Source organism: Caretta caretta, chromosome 8 (assembly GCF_965140235.1).
Source record: "Caretta caretta isolate rCarCar2 chromosome 8, rCarCar1.hap1, whole genome shotgun sequence".
Taxonomy (NCBI): Eukaryota; Metazoa; Chordata; order Testudines; family Cheloniidae; genus Caretta; species Caretta caretta.
The window spans coordinates 58,771,057-58,785,390 of record NC_134213.1 but is presented as its reverse complement, the minus strand read 5'-3'; the positions used below and the strand labels follow the sequence as shown (position 1 = coordinate 58,785,390).

The window sequence follows — 14,334 nt, the reverse complement described above, 5'->3', positions numbered from 1 at the left end:
ATAAAGGGGAAAAATTGGATCTTAGAGGTATAGACATCAGTGAAAGGCCTGATCAAACTAGAAAAACTTTGGACTCCCCTCTGGCCACTATTCAATAGAAAATTAGATTTTAACATTAATTTAGTGATGATTAATGGTGCCAGACTAATGGGCAATGCACACAAAGGTCCTTTTTTTATCCCGAGAACAGATTCGCCAGACGTGGTAGCTGCCACGCCACACTTGTAGTTTGCCTCAACCTGAATCTAAATGAACCACCTTCTCTGGGTGACAGGGTATTTCATTCTCCTTGCCACTTCAGTATTCAACCTTTCTGGTGAGACTGCCAACAAGGGTTCCAATTATAATGATGGTATTTAGGACAGAGATTACTGGACACCTGCATATTTGGAACTGTACTGAGACCACTAATTCATAGCAAACTTGGGTAGTGAACAAAACACTAAGTCATATGAAAACTGTCAGATGCTAACTTGTTTACTACCAACAGGGGATGGAAGTGCACAACCCTTCTGAACATAGTATGAGGATACTGAAAACCTTTGCCTACTATTTTTATGATGCATCTAATTTATTAAGCATAATTGAAGTACAGTATCTTATATAATTTAGGATTATTATTTTTGTTTTACATTTCTGCCTGTAAAATTATTTTTTGGTAGATTCGTAACTTGGTGAGTGGGGAAAAAAGTTATTATTCTAATTAGAAAAAAAAAGTATGCTGATGGCTTAGTTCATCCTCCAACAAATCAATAGTTAATTAACAAAAAGAAAAGGAGTACTTGTGGCACTTTAGAGACTAACCAATTTATTTGAGCATGAGCTTTCGTGAGCTAAAGCTCACTTCATCGGATGCATACAGTGGTGCATCCGATGAAGTGAGCTGTAGCTCACGAAAGCTCATGCTCAAATAAATTGGTTAGTCTCTAAGGTGCCACAAGTACTCCTTTTCTTTTTGTGAATACAGACTAACACGGCTGTTACTCTGAAACCAGTTAATTAACAGTATGTCATAATCCAAATACTTGTTATTACATTCCATGTGGGTAAGATGGCAATACCATTCTTTGTGGCGGTTCAGTGATGAGACAGAACACAGCTTTTTGCAAGCAGGCAGGCTGGTAAGCTGAGATGGGCGTTCTCTGCCCCCCCGCCTTCCACCTTCTCCTTTTATTATATTTCTCCCCCTAAGCATTACACACTGCTACACAAAGGAATGTGTGACGTTAATTCATATACTTAGTTACCATCCCCTATCTACTACAATCCTGGTTCTCAGGCCTTGAGCCCAGGCTAAGAAAGCCTCCCACCGTTGCTGTCCAAACAATCAAGTTCTCATGGTTCATATCTAGCCTTGTCCTTGGATAGAGCAATGTGTGCATTGCTTCTACGAAACAGTCAGGGTGTGCCCCACCTGCTTCCAGGTGGACTAGCTAAACATTAACCCTTCATCTCCCCATTTTTTATTTATTGATATTTGGCCATCTCGTGGTAGCCGTCAATTTGTTTTGTCATGCTATTTAACTCCCAGACAGACAAGGACATAACCTGGGGAGCTTTCCAGGGCAAAATTTTACAAAATCTTAACAAGGAAAGAATACATTGTACACAGCAGCAGCAAAAAATAAGCCCAATGATTACAAACACAAAATAACCAAAAGCTCAACATCTGCAATATAATCATCTAAAAGGGCTACACTTCTTTTAGGAAATAGCAGGCACTTAAAAGGCACACAATCATCACAGAATTAGCAGTGATTTGGGCGAGAATCGCCACAAACAAAGTCTCAGGAGTCTCTGGCTGTTGATCTGCTGCCAGTCTTCGTTGAGCCGCGGCAACCAATGCTTTTACTGCTCCCCATGTCACGGGCTGGCTTGGGACGCTACGCCTCCTCCGTTTCCGTCCCGTCGTTGTCGACTCGGGGGGCAACGCGGTCTCCTCCAAGGTCAGCTGAACTCCGGTATGGGATTCGACAGTCCCTGGTGCCATGCCATGTTGTTTAAGTGCCGGTCGCACACACCGAGCTGGAACCCACAACGGTCCTGCAGGGAGAGACACAGCAGCATATCCCCGACCCCAAGTGATTAGAGGTACTGGGCCCAGCCACTGTGGATCGGGCAGCTGACAGTAATAGACATGTGGTCTTTCCAGTACCTCAGATTTGTGAAAATGCTGATCCGCAGGGGTCTGCTGATCTGCATTCAGTGTTAAATTATTTAAAGTAAACAAGAGGATATGCATTTGTTGTTAAATGTCTCCTAAGGTTCGGAGACGCAGCTCCCCTTGTTTTAATTGTTTATCTAGCAAGATTTTGAGGGTGCGATTGGCACGTTCAACAATGGCTTGGCCCGTGAAATTATAAGGGATTCCGTGTGTAAGACGGACGTCCCAGCGGGCACAAAAGGTGGAGAGGGCTGCAGAGCAGTAGGCTGGGGCATATCTATTTTAATTTGGCAGGGGCGACCCATAACAAAAAGGCAGGCCAGCAAATGGTGAATAACTTTGTTAGTGGCTTCCCCACGTTGTGGGGAAGCCCAAAAAAAAACTTAAAGAAATATCAACGGAAACATGTAAAAACAAATAGGGGCGGAATTGTGGCACATGAGTAACATCCATCTGCCACAGCTGATTTGCTGCGGTACCTCGGGGGTTAACGGCATAAGAAAAAGTAGGAGCAGCAGTAGCACAGTGGGGGCAGGAACGAACAATGGAACGTGCATGATCAGCAGGAATGTGAAACTGCCGGGCCAAAACAGAGGCAGACTGATGAAAAAAGGCATGGCTTTCAATGGGGTCAGAAAAAAGGGAATTTACCTGACCACGCAACGCGCGACCGGCGCGTGCATTGCCCTCAGTGAGTGGCCCAGGCAGAGGGGTATGACTGCAAATATGAGCAACAAAATAAGGGAAATGACAAGTGGCAAAAAGGTGCTGCAAAAACAAAAACAGGCGAAGGAGGTCTGCATCAACCTGAGGGGTAATGAGGGCAAGGGGTAAATGATCAATTACCTAATAAACATAATAGGTATCCACAATTAAATTAAAGGGACAATCAGCAAAAGGTTGAAAGGCCAAAATAACAGCAGCTAATTCTGAGGGCAAAGGGAGATGGTAAAAAAAACCCAATCTTTTAAATCTAACACACAAAGTTGATCGGTTTGAGGAATTAAATTTGGATTTGGCAAGCCAAATTGCAAGGGGCCCATAGGTTGGATGCGTTTATTTATTTCCCTTAAATCATGTAACAGTCGCCAAGCACCCGATTTTTTCTTAATAACAAACACCGGGGTGTTCCAGGGACTAGTGGAGCTCTCCAGTCGCTGTGCTTGCAAATGCTGCTGCACAAGCGAATGAAGTGCTTTTAGCTTTTTTAGAGGGAGGGGCCACTGATCAATCCATACGGGCTCTAAGGATTGCCATACCAAGGGTAAGGCGGAGGGCACGGTGGGTGAGGGAGGGTTTTGGGCCATCAAATGTTAATATCGAGGGTGGTGTCTAACTTTGTAAGTAAATCACGGCCCCAAATATTGAGGTGGACAGGGAGCACAAAAGGGCGGATAGTAGCAAGGGTATGGCCTCCTGCAATCTGTTGGTAAAATCCAAAAAGGACTCTGAGGCACCCTGACGGATACTGACAAAGCTTTTGGTAGGCTTGCCTGAATCCGGGACCTTCTTGAAAGCATGCTGGGCACAGGTGGAAATAATGGGGAAGACAGCCTGAGGGAGTTGAGACTGCATCTCAATAGTAGCAAACGGGCCCTCCCCTGCCAAATGCTCATAAATGATACCGCGCTCTCTATGTACCTGAGCTTGGCGTTCTGCCATCTGCCGATACTCACTAAGCCAAATAACATACTGACTGGGTGACAACATCATGCGCAGCAGCGTTTTCCAATCCTCAGGGATTAGGGAGTACCCAGTACCCATCCCTTCAACGAGACCACGCACAAAGGTGCTAGTCAGGCCAAACTCACGAATTGCTTTCCTCACCTCTCTAACCACTGAGTATGACAAAGTGGTCCAGGTGCCCACGGGGTTGCCCTGGTCATCATTCTGCCAGGTCACCGGGCAAACTGAGACCAGATCAGCCAGCTCCTCCGCTGTAAGATCTGATCGAGCTTTCGCTGCGTGAACCATTTGTTGCACCAGCGAAAGCTTCTGAGCAGATGCAGATGACCCTCCGGGGGGCCCCACGGGGGGAGGGTGATCACACACCGGCTCCGGTGGGGAAGGCCAGGGAGGCAGTGGTAATAGAGGCACTGGGGGCAAAGCAGGGGGAGGGATGGCTGCAGGAGCGAACGGGGGCGGCGGGATCGGCAGCCCCTCTGTTGGTGCTGGAGAGGGCCTTTCCGAGGCGACACGCTGTGTCGCATCGCCAGGAGGGGGGATGGCTGCAGGAGCAGACGGGGGCGGCGGGATCGGCAGCCCCTCTGTTGGTGCTGGAGAGGGCCTTTCCGAGGCGACACTCTGTGTCGCATCGCCAGGAGGGGGGATGGCTGCAGGAGCAGACGGGCGTGGTGAGATCACCAGCCTCGCGAGGGAGGGCCTGTCGGAGGCGACACGCTGTACCACATCGCGGCAGAGGTGCCAGGCATGTAAAGCCTGCACGGACGCCTGAGGCTCTTTGTGCAATGTCTGGCCCAATCGCTCCCAGTCTGCTAGCTTAAGGCTTCCGGCTTCAGGATACCATGGGCACTTGGCACGCACCTCCTGTAGCAGGAGAGTAAGTGCTCGAGCCGGGCAGTCATGCTGAGCCTTACGCAGCAAATACTGCAGCTCATTGCGGTGTTGCACTTGCAAAGCAGAGAGGGAGCTTCCCATACTTACCACAATGAAAAATACTCACCGGGATCCACGAAGCAGATGAGTGACGCGTCTGAAACCCTTGCCGGGCGAGGTGAGTGCTGAGGGCCCCACGTTTGGGCGCCAGTTGTGGCGGTTCAGTGATGAGACAGAACACAGCTTTTTGCAAGCAGGCAGGCTGGTCAGCTGAGATGGGCGTTCTCTGCCCCCCCGTCTTCCACCTTCTTCTTTTATTATATTTCTCCCCCTAAGCATTACACACTGCTACACAAAGGAATGTGTGACGTTAATTCATATACTTAGTTACCATCCCCTATCTACTACAATCCTGGTTCTCAGGCCTTGAGCCCAGGCTAAGAAAGCCTCCCACCGTTGCTGTCCAAACAATCAAGTTCTCATGGTTCATATCTAGCCCTTGTCCTTGGATAGAGCAATGTGTGCATTGCTTCTACGAAACAGTCAGGGTGTGCCCCGCCTGCTTCCAGGTGGACTAGCTAAACATTAACCCTTCAATTCTTCACAATAACTCTGCTCTCAGTCTCTAGGTATCTGTTGCCACAGCTAGAAAACCCTCTGTAGCTTCCCCACGACTGCCTCAGATGTCTCACAACTACTTTTCAAAAGCTCCAGTTAAAAACATTCTTGCTGAGCAAGCAGTGATCATTGAGCATTTGTTCTGGCCTTGAGAAAAGAACTTGGAAATGGTTCTGGTTCCTGGACACTTCTGCAAGTCTGGCCTATTTTCTCATAGTTCTCTTGGTCTCCGAGCAGGCCTTTTTGAAATCCCTCACAAGCCATTACTTCAGGCAGCTATGCTAGGAACTGAGGGATGGGTCCCCAGAGGGCAATGCCACTATAATTGTGAAGTACAGCCAAGTATGGAGAGGAGGCACAGCTACACAAAGAACAGCACTGTTAGGATGGACACTTGCACGAGTGGTATCCCATTGGTTCGGTTCTCAAGGGGATGCAACCAGTCCTTGCCTGAGTATAACTGAATGAAGACTGTATTCATTTTTAAAATTAATAGTAGGTACTGGATTCACTCACAAATTGATTTTTTTTACCTGATTTTTTTTTAACATAAAAAAACAAGCCAAGAAAATGTGTTCCCACGGAATCTCTCATGCACATTACTAGCCTCTAGCTAATTTTCACATTCCTGTTTTGACCTCCCAGGAATAATGGTTTATAACTGCAATGCTTCAAGACTTTTAAGTAGGTAGGTGGTAGCAATCCAACCCCTTCTCTGTCACGCTCAGCCCTCTGCATCAATCTGATATATTGTCTTCACCAAGGGTATTTCTACACAGCAATTAAACCACCCGCAGTGGGCCTGTGTCAGCTGACTCAAGCTGTGGGGATGTAAAATTGTAGTGTAGAAGTTTGGACTTGAGCTGGAGCCTGAGCTCTGAGACCCCTCCCCCTTTATGGGTTCTGAGAGTCTGGATGCCAGCCCAAGCCTGAATATCTACACTACAATTTTACAGCTCCACAACCAGACCCCTGTGAGCCTAAGTCAGCTGACTCAGGCCAGCTGTAGGTGTTTAATTGCTGTGTAGACATACCACAAGTATAGGTGCTGGAACTAGGGGTGGTTTTCATTATATACAGGGTTTACAGTTTGGTACAATGGCTCTCAACACCCCCACTATAAAAGTTGTTCCAGCACCCTGGCCCCAAGTGAGCTGCAGTCACTGTAACTTCTTCAAAGACACTGCCTAAGACCAAACACTACTTTTCGCAGAAATAATTTAGCGACCACCATGTGTGAATTTCCAAGTTTAGCCTGACCAGTGTTTCCACATGCATTAGGGTCAGTACAAATGCCATATTACAGCACCTGATTGAGAGTCACCTTCCAAGAATTGTGAGCTAATCACTATATTGCAGTGGAATTTCTTCCGGCTTTCCAAATGGGAAATTACATGCACCCTTTTGAAGTGTATTAATATCTTTAATCAACATTGCTGGAGTTATTGTAAAGAGAATAATGTTTTCATTATCACCAAGGCAAAATTAAACAAAACCATTGTGCTGCTTTAGAGAAAATAAGATCCAGCTCTATGCCTGGCATAATAATATACTGTGTCAGTGTGAGATTTTAATAGTATTTTATTACAGGAATGGAATATCCTGAGGAAAAAGTGACAAAAACATCACCGCTTGTAGCCAGGGAATATCCATTTTCCATTATAGTAACCAGCGAGCCAGGCAGAAATGACAGATTTTATGTTTCCAGTTTGTGTTGGTTCTGTATTTATATAAAATTATTTTGAATTAGTTTTTTTAAAAATTATTACTGTAATTTTACCTGTGTCTGGACTTTACACTCTTTACTGGGAGGGGAGTGGGATGTTGTCTAGTGATTAGACCACAGGATTTATACCTCAATCCATGTGCTTCCTCTAGCTGTATTTCCGCTGGAGTACAAGCTCTCCAGGGATGGAACCAAGTCTCCATCCACCTGTGTAAGTCAGGGAGAAAAGGCCCTTCAGCAGCTGTTCTTCCCCAGCGATGATTCCTGTGATATGAATTGTGAGTGAAGAGCAGTAAATAATCTCCTTCATGGGCTCACAGCCAAGGTTATGATCCAGCCCCAAATGAATAAGGTGTTATCAGAGTCAATATCAAAAGATGATTGGTTGGTTACTGAGCTTAAAGTGTTATCATTTTAGTTACATTAGTCAATTAAAAATTAGGTGCTTTATTTGTCTTGTCATAAAGTCATTGGGGAAGAAGAACAGAATTTGAGATACTGTCACATGGGAAAAAAACCAAGCACAGGCTCCTGAACCCATTTTTCTTGTCTGACGTGAAAAAGTCTGTCATCATAATCAAAACCTGCATTCTGAGCTGGGTAACCACATGTATTTGCTTTCTTCCTCAATGCCCAGGGGAAAGCCAGTTATCACACTTGACTGACTAGACAAAACCCAAACATTAAACCAGTGATACTCAGATTGAGGCTGGGAAGCTGCAAGTGGCTCTTTAGCGTGTCTCCTACGGCTCTTTGCAGCACATGATATTAAAACAGCGTGTGATTTAATTATTAACCAATTTTAAGTTATTATCCAATCAGGATGTTGTTACGATGTTATTAACCAATAATAGTTGATAAAATAATAATAATACTTGGTCAATCATATATATATAGTGAATGAAACCATGAATTCACACTACTGTGGCACTTTCGGGTAATGTTGATTGCTAATTTGGCTCCTGAACCACTTAGGTCTGTGGAAGAGGAAGAGGGAATCTTAAGGAATTTGAAAATACAATAGATCACTTATTTTAGGACCATAAACCAATGCTAAATTAATAAATAATAGTAATAATGATGAATAACAATAAACTCCATGGACAAGCATGCTTTACTTTTGAACTATTTTTCCCCAAAAACATTGTCACCATTTTTATATACGTAAGAGGATTGCAATTCATTCCAATTTTAATGTGCTTACCAGTTCCAGGGATAGTCCATATATTGAAAATGGGGATCATCATTAATATCTCCAGAACTTTTTAAGTGGATTCACTATAGGTATATCCTATAACTTTGTGTTCAATTAATCTTGTATTGCAATGCACTCGGATCTCACAAAGACAGAACTTTTTTTCCTCTTGATTAATTTAGTATTTACACTAGATAAAACAAATGTTAAATTCCATCTGTCTGTTTAGTGTTGTGAAGTAGTTCCAAGATGCTGCAGGCAGCCTTGATCCTATAGAGAAATCTTGCCTAAAAAGCACTGCAAGCTTTAGTCAAAAAATCCCAAGAGCAAATGAAAACAAACCTCCTATTTCAAGCTTTGTGAGGGTTTATATTTTCCATCCCTTTCATTCTTCCTGCTACTAACTAGTTTTACCACATACAGTAAGAAGTGAGATTATCCTCCAGACGTCAGCCAAAGAACCACCTCCCAAACATTTTCACAAATGTTCATATTAAGAAATACAGCTACAACAACTTTTGTCAAAAATGTTAGATTATTACAACAGAGAAATTCCTTTCATTCTCATCTGCAGCGTCCAATAAATGCCATGTCTCTAAAACAGAATGAAAGCAGGAATAGACAAAAACAGAAAATCAAAGAGAGCTCAGACTACAGAGAGAGGAGTTTTAAGGAGCTTCATCTATGTTGTGATATGGGTCAAATCAAAATAAACCATGAGTTTACAGACAGTAAAATAACCCACTTCATTTGCAATATACCGGATGAATTTATATATCTTAAACATATTCCTAGATGGGAACGTACTAAATGAGTAGTTTTTCTAGGTGCCTGATTTGGTAGGCCAGGGGTTTCCAACATTTGCAGGCAAACATTTATCAGACTTAACGGCTATGGTTCCTGCTTGTTCCCACCACTTTCTTTTCAACCCTGGGGGCCAGATCCTGCACTGATGTAAACTGTCCTAGCTACACTGATTGCAGTGGAGCCACAGTGATTTACAACAACTGAAGAACTGGCCCCTTGTGTTTTATACCCTAATGGACTCACCTCTTCGCCAGTCTTGTCACGAATTGGAATATGAAAAATGCAAGATTTACTGTGGATTGGAGAAAGCATAACTGAGTGGGAATTGTGCCATGATGAGGTGCCAGGTCTGAGCACAAATTCTCCTCTCTGTAATAGGTGGACAGTAGCTTAGAATGACAGTCATAAAAGCCTGAAGCATAGCATTGCTAGGGAACATACCATGTTCTCATTTAGATCAGGATTACAAAGAAAAAATTCAGGGTGACTGTATTTTACTTTCAAAGTTAACTCTCCAGTAAAAGCTCCATGCAGTGTAATGGAGAACCCAAAACAAAATACAAATTTTTAAACATACCCCAAACATCAGATCTTTTTTCATATACACATATCGCATGTTGGCAAAGCAGGTCCGGTGTCAGCCAGGTAGATGAGAAGTGTTTGTTGTCTTTAAGAAAGGAAGGTCTTCTCATTGTAGTTATAAGAATTGCCTCTGCTAAATAATATTGCATTGAGCTGTGTGAAAATTTGCTGTGGCCAATGACCCTCAAAATTTCTCCTTTTTTTCCGTTTTGTGGAGTGGTCAGTCTAGTGAACGCACAATGAACTAGTAGAAAGCATATGTAGACATTGTTTCATGCTTTAAAGCTAGTTTCCACACTGCCTACAAAGTAGATCTGGATTTCTTTTCTTTTAATATCTTATGTTTATACTGAGAAAATTTGACAGTAAGATTATTTTAAAAGCACACAAACAGAGGCCATTGTAGATCTAGGATTACATCTGGCCCGTTAACTTCTGCAAAAAGATGGGGCTTGAAGTTCCAAGGTCCTCACCCTGTATACAACTTCACATAGACAGAAACCCTTAGTACACATAGAAGCCTACTGAAATGAGTGGGATCCATGCAGTCCCATGTGAATCAGATGCAAGGTCCAAGCCTAACAAATCTTCAATGTAATGGTTATGGACAGTAGTAAAACATATTTGTAACATTATTTTTAAATATCTTGTCATTCATTTTTGCACATTTAATACACAGAACTGCTCAATGTCCCTTTCTCCCTTTGAGTGTGTGTCTTATCTGGTATCACTAACTCCAAGCATTCAAAAGCCATGAGTCATGAACCCTAAAAAAATCATGAGTTTGGGTTCAAAATCATGACTTTTTTTAAAGTATGGGTTTATTTTTCCTTCTGGTGTTTGAAACTTTAGCACTCACATTTTCAAGTTGTTCTTTTTTTCCAAAACCATAGGACCAGAAACTTACCAACTAGTTTTGTTTTGTTTTAAAAAGAAAGCTGATATTTCCACATCAGAACACAATTCCAGGAGCTGGGACTTGAATAAAAATACAAAATATTGTAGAATAGGCAACACTGTTACATTGGCATGTGACCTATATTGTACTTTATATGACATGTATGTTTAATTAACATACAACCCTAAAAAGTTTTCTTATAATTACAAAAGAGAGCTCATCTAAGCCGTTTATTATAGCATTTTTTTCTTCCTATTAGGAGTTACTTTCCTGTTAAAAAAATAAATACTATTAGATATTTTTCTTTTTTAAATAGAGATACAATTGCCTTCAGAGATGTTCCTTTTCAGAACAAACAGATGGTCTAGATAGTGAGATTACTTTTTTAACAGAAGCTTTTCTCTCTGAGTGCTGAAAATAGGTCTCTCTACTGTTAACAGTGGGAGGGAGATATAGAAGCATCTAGGCTCTTAAAAGCACTTTCTGTACTATGCAGTCTAACTTCTTTATTGTGTTTAAAGCTGTCAGACTGGTCACAACTACAGTTATTTCTTATTACCGAAAAAGAAAAATGTTGGTTTGAAGATTTTTAAAGGTATTAGGGCTGCAAACCTCTTCACCTCTAAATATTTGACAAACTGTAGTGTTTCTTATACATGCTATTTGATATGGGACAATTAATTCAATTTCTTATATGGGGTTTTTTGGTGGAGAGCTGCAGCATTGCTTTATAAGCTTTTAGGCTTCCTATTTTTTGGTACTGCAGTTATGGGTCAGTTGCCCTTCCTATTATAAACCCCTGTTTCAGAGGGAATTACAATTCTGCAATAAACTATCTTGCCTGCTCCACTGCCCAAACCCCTTTCTATTCCAGTCTAAAGAAGGACATTTTATGCTATAAAACTCAGCCTACATTTTTGAGTTGGTATTAAATGCAATATATTTGGTGTGTGTATTAAAGAGGAATGTAAAAATAGACACCTTGGGGATTCTGTTAAAAAAAAATATTACCCTAAATCCTTTAATCACATTCTTGTAATTGCTACTTTTGGAACGGCTGGTAAAGTAAGAGTAATCAATTGTGAGCCAGAGGAGCTAAAATAGCAGTTGGGTCTAATTTATAATGGCTCTTGTTGGGCCTAATTGGGGTGGAGCAATAGGCGCTTTTACTTCTCCTGTTGGCTGTTTGAATTCTGCTAGCTGCTATAAAAGCTTCACTTTCGGTGCTCTGTAAGACTGAACTACTCAGTTCTTTAACAAGAGAGAAGGGTCTTAGAAGTACTTTGCCTTGTGTGGAGGAGAATTGTGTTGTCTAGACAATTCTTATTTAATAGTGGATTTTATTTAGTGAGGCATTCTCTATGAACACTTTTCTTCCTGTGGCATTTTCTAGGATATTTCTGCCTCCTCATTAGTGGAGCTTGTCTATCATATAAGTTTTTTGTCTGAGTTGAGGCATGCTTTTTGCACAAAAACAACACTTAAGTGCATAGTGGCTGTAGATTAGGCAGTGCAAAATTTATCTCCTGCCAGAGAGACTAGTGGCAGTTTTATGAGTAACGCTTGTGTGTGACATCTGTCAGTCTCTTTAACAGCTTATAGCAATTTTTCACACCAATTTATGACAGGAAATAAAGATATTTTAGGGTGAATGCTATCCAGGCTGGAAGAATGTGATTACCTCAAATACAAGTGGCTAGGTCTTCAATACATCTCTTCTGAAAGAGTAAAGGTCAAATGTCCTCTAATGGCCTGGAGAAAATACTGGCAGTTCAGTTGGTGACCACACAAATTTCTGCTGCTCTGAGTTTTCTGTGCAGGTCTAGTCATAGCTTGACCAATAAATCTTTGGGAAGTGGCACATTTTGCCTACTGAGCACATGCAAATTTTGCTATAAGATTCTAACTATTAGAGTTAGGAAAGTGCTATCAAATCCTATACCCTGTTAGGGTAGGAAAGAATCCTTAAATAGAGGCTGTATCAGGCATTCAATAGCTGATCCAACAAGAACTAATACTCCAAATCTGATAGCTAACAAAGAATCCTTGGTGTGCTTGACTAGGCACTTTTAGACCTGCACAGAATATATAGCGTTCACATTAAAACATATGGAAAACTCTTTAATCTATGTCACCTACAGGAAAAAAAAAATAAAGAATTGAAAGGATCTGTCTAGTTGTTTCTTGTAGAAGACTGTGCTCTACGAGCACCCAAAAGACCTGTAACTAATCAGCAATTGCACTATAATTTCTGCAGAATGGAACACTCAGATTAAAAGAGACAGAAGCAATGTATCAACCATCAGCTGGCAAAAAAAAAAGGTTCTTTACCTGCAAATCAGCATCTGTGATTATCAATTAGATCAGTGGCTCTCAACCTTTCCAGACTACTATACCCCTTTCAGAAGTTTGATTTGTCTTGCCTACCCCCAAGTTTCACCTCACTTAAAAACGACTTGCTTACAAAATCAGACATAAAGAGACAAAAGTGTCACAGCACACTATTACTGACAAATTGCTTACTTATTCATTTTTACCATATCATTATAAAATAATTCAATTGGAATATAAATATTATACTTACATTTCAGTGTATAGTATATAGACCAGTAAAAACAAGTCATTGTCTGTATGAAATCTTAGTTTGCACTGACTTTGCTAGTGCTTGTTGTAAATGTAGGCAAATATCTAGATGAGTTGATGTACTGCCTGGAAGACCTCTCTTTACCCATAGGGGTACGTGTACCCCTGGTTGAGAACCACTGAATTAAATGCAGTGCAATTAGCAGCTGCTTTGGAAACAAAGAGCAAAATTATTTTCTTTGATCAGCACAGTGAAACCTGATTGTTCTGCTCATGTAGGGGGAACAGAATATTGGAATTGTGACCTTCCATGTGAGCATGAGAGGAGAGTTTTTTGTCTGTATTTTTAGTGCTGTCACAGGGAGCATCTCTCCAAACCAGAAAAGCCACCAGTGCTTTGGCAGCCTTAGGAAATCAGATTTGAAGTTAGAAACTTATCTCGAGGTGTGTGGCATGAAAGCAATGATTTTTTTGGTCCATCTCATTGAGCAATGAGACCAGGAGACGTCTGCTTCTGTCAAAGGTTCAGCACACACTCTTCTGAAAATTTAACACACCTAAGTGGTATCTAGCTACATTACTGATGCTGGTTCACATTTTCTGAAATGTTGTCTTTTGATGTAAATATTAAAAAAACATTCTCAAGAAATGTTCATTCTTTCTTGACCTGCAGTATACATTGTTACCATGAATTTGGGATATGGGATAAATCACAACTAGAACCACACAACCCTAGGATCACTTCAAGTACAGATGAGTGCTACCAGAATAATTACTCAGTTTATGAGAACAATTATCAAGTAACTTATGCCCTGAGCTACACACTTCTGTATTGTATCCAGTTACCTATTGTGACTGTTGCACTTGGAGGGATCACACTGAGATTGCTCAGTCAGGGCAATCTGCAAAGATGGGGCAGCCGGTCCCCAAAACTGGTGATTTATTCTTATTCACCAAACAAGCAACAAAACAGCTTTTACAATACCTCACTGGTTACCCAAAAGCCAAAAACACAGTTGCCGTAAAACAGCCCAGCCCTGGGCTCCCACCCAGACAGCCAAGTCAAATATGATGAGGATTACTGAAAATCTCTTAAGTAAAACCTCCTATTTTCTATGTATACACAGGTAATTAGTTGCATTTGTCAGAATTAAGCAGTTCACAGACAGTTTACTACATACTTCAGAGAGAAATATAGACAATTA

General features: G+C 41.7%; 1 protein-coding gene across 2 annotated transcripts; it reads right to left on the bottom strand.

The window, feature by feature from the left end:
* Nucleotides 1–1,100: 1,100 nt before the first annotated feature.
* Nucleotides 1,101–4,837, bottom strand: LOC125641000 (uncharacterized). Of its 2 annotated transcripts, none has more exons than XM_048860282.2 (2): nt 3,806–4,837; nt 1,101–2,043 (listed from the first exon to the last, which is right to left on the bottom strand). In XM_048860282.2, the coding sequence occupies exons 1-2, from the start codon at nt 4,820–4,822 to the stop codon at nt 1,948–1,950; spliced, it is 1,113 nt and encodes a 370-aa protein (XP_048716239.2). In that variant the 5' UTR covers nt 4,823–4,837; the 3' UTR covers nt 1,101–1,947. The 2 variants fall into 2 exon arrangements, with proteins under 2 accessions (XP_048716239.2, XP_048716238.2); XM_048860281.2 differs by having other exon boundaries at nt 3,841–4,837.
* Nucleotides 4,838–14,334: the final 9,497 nt, after the last annotated feature.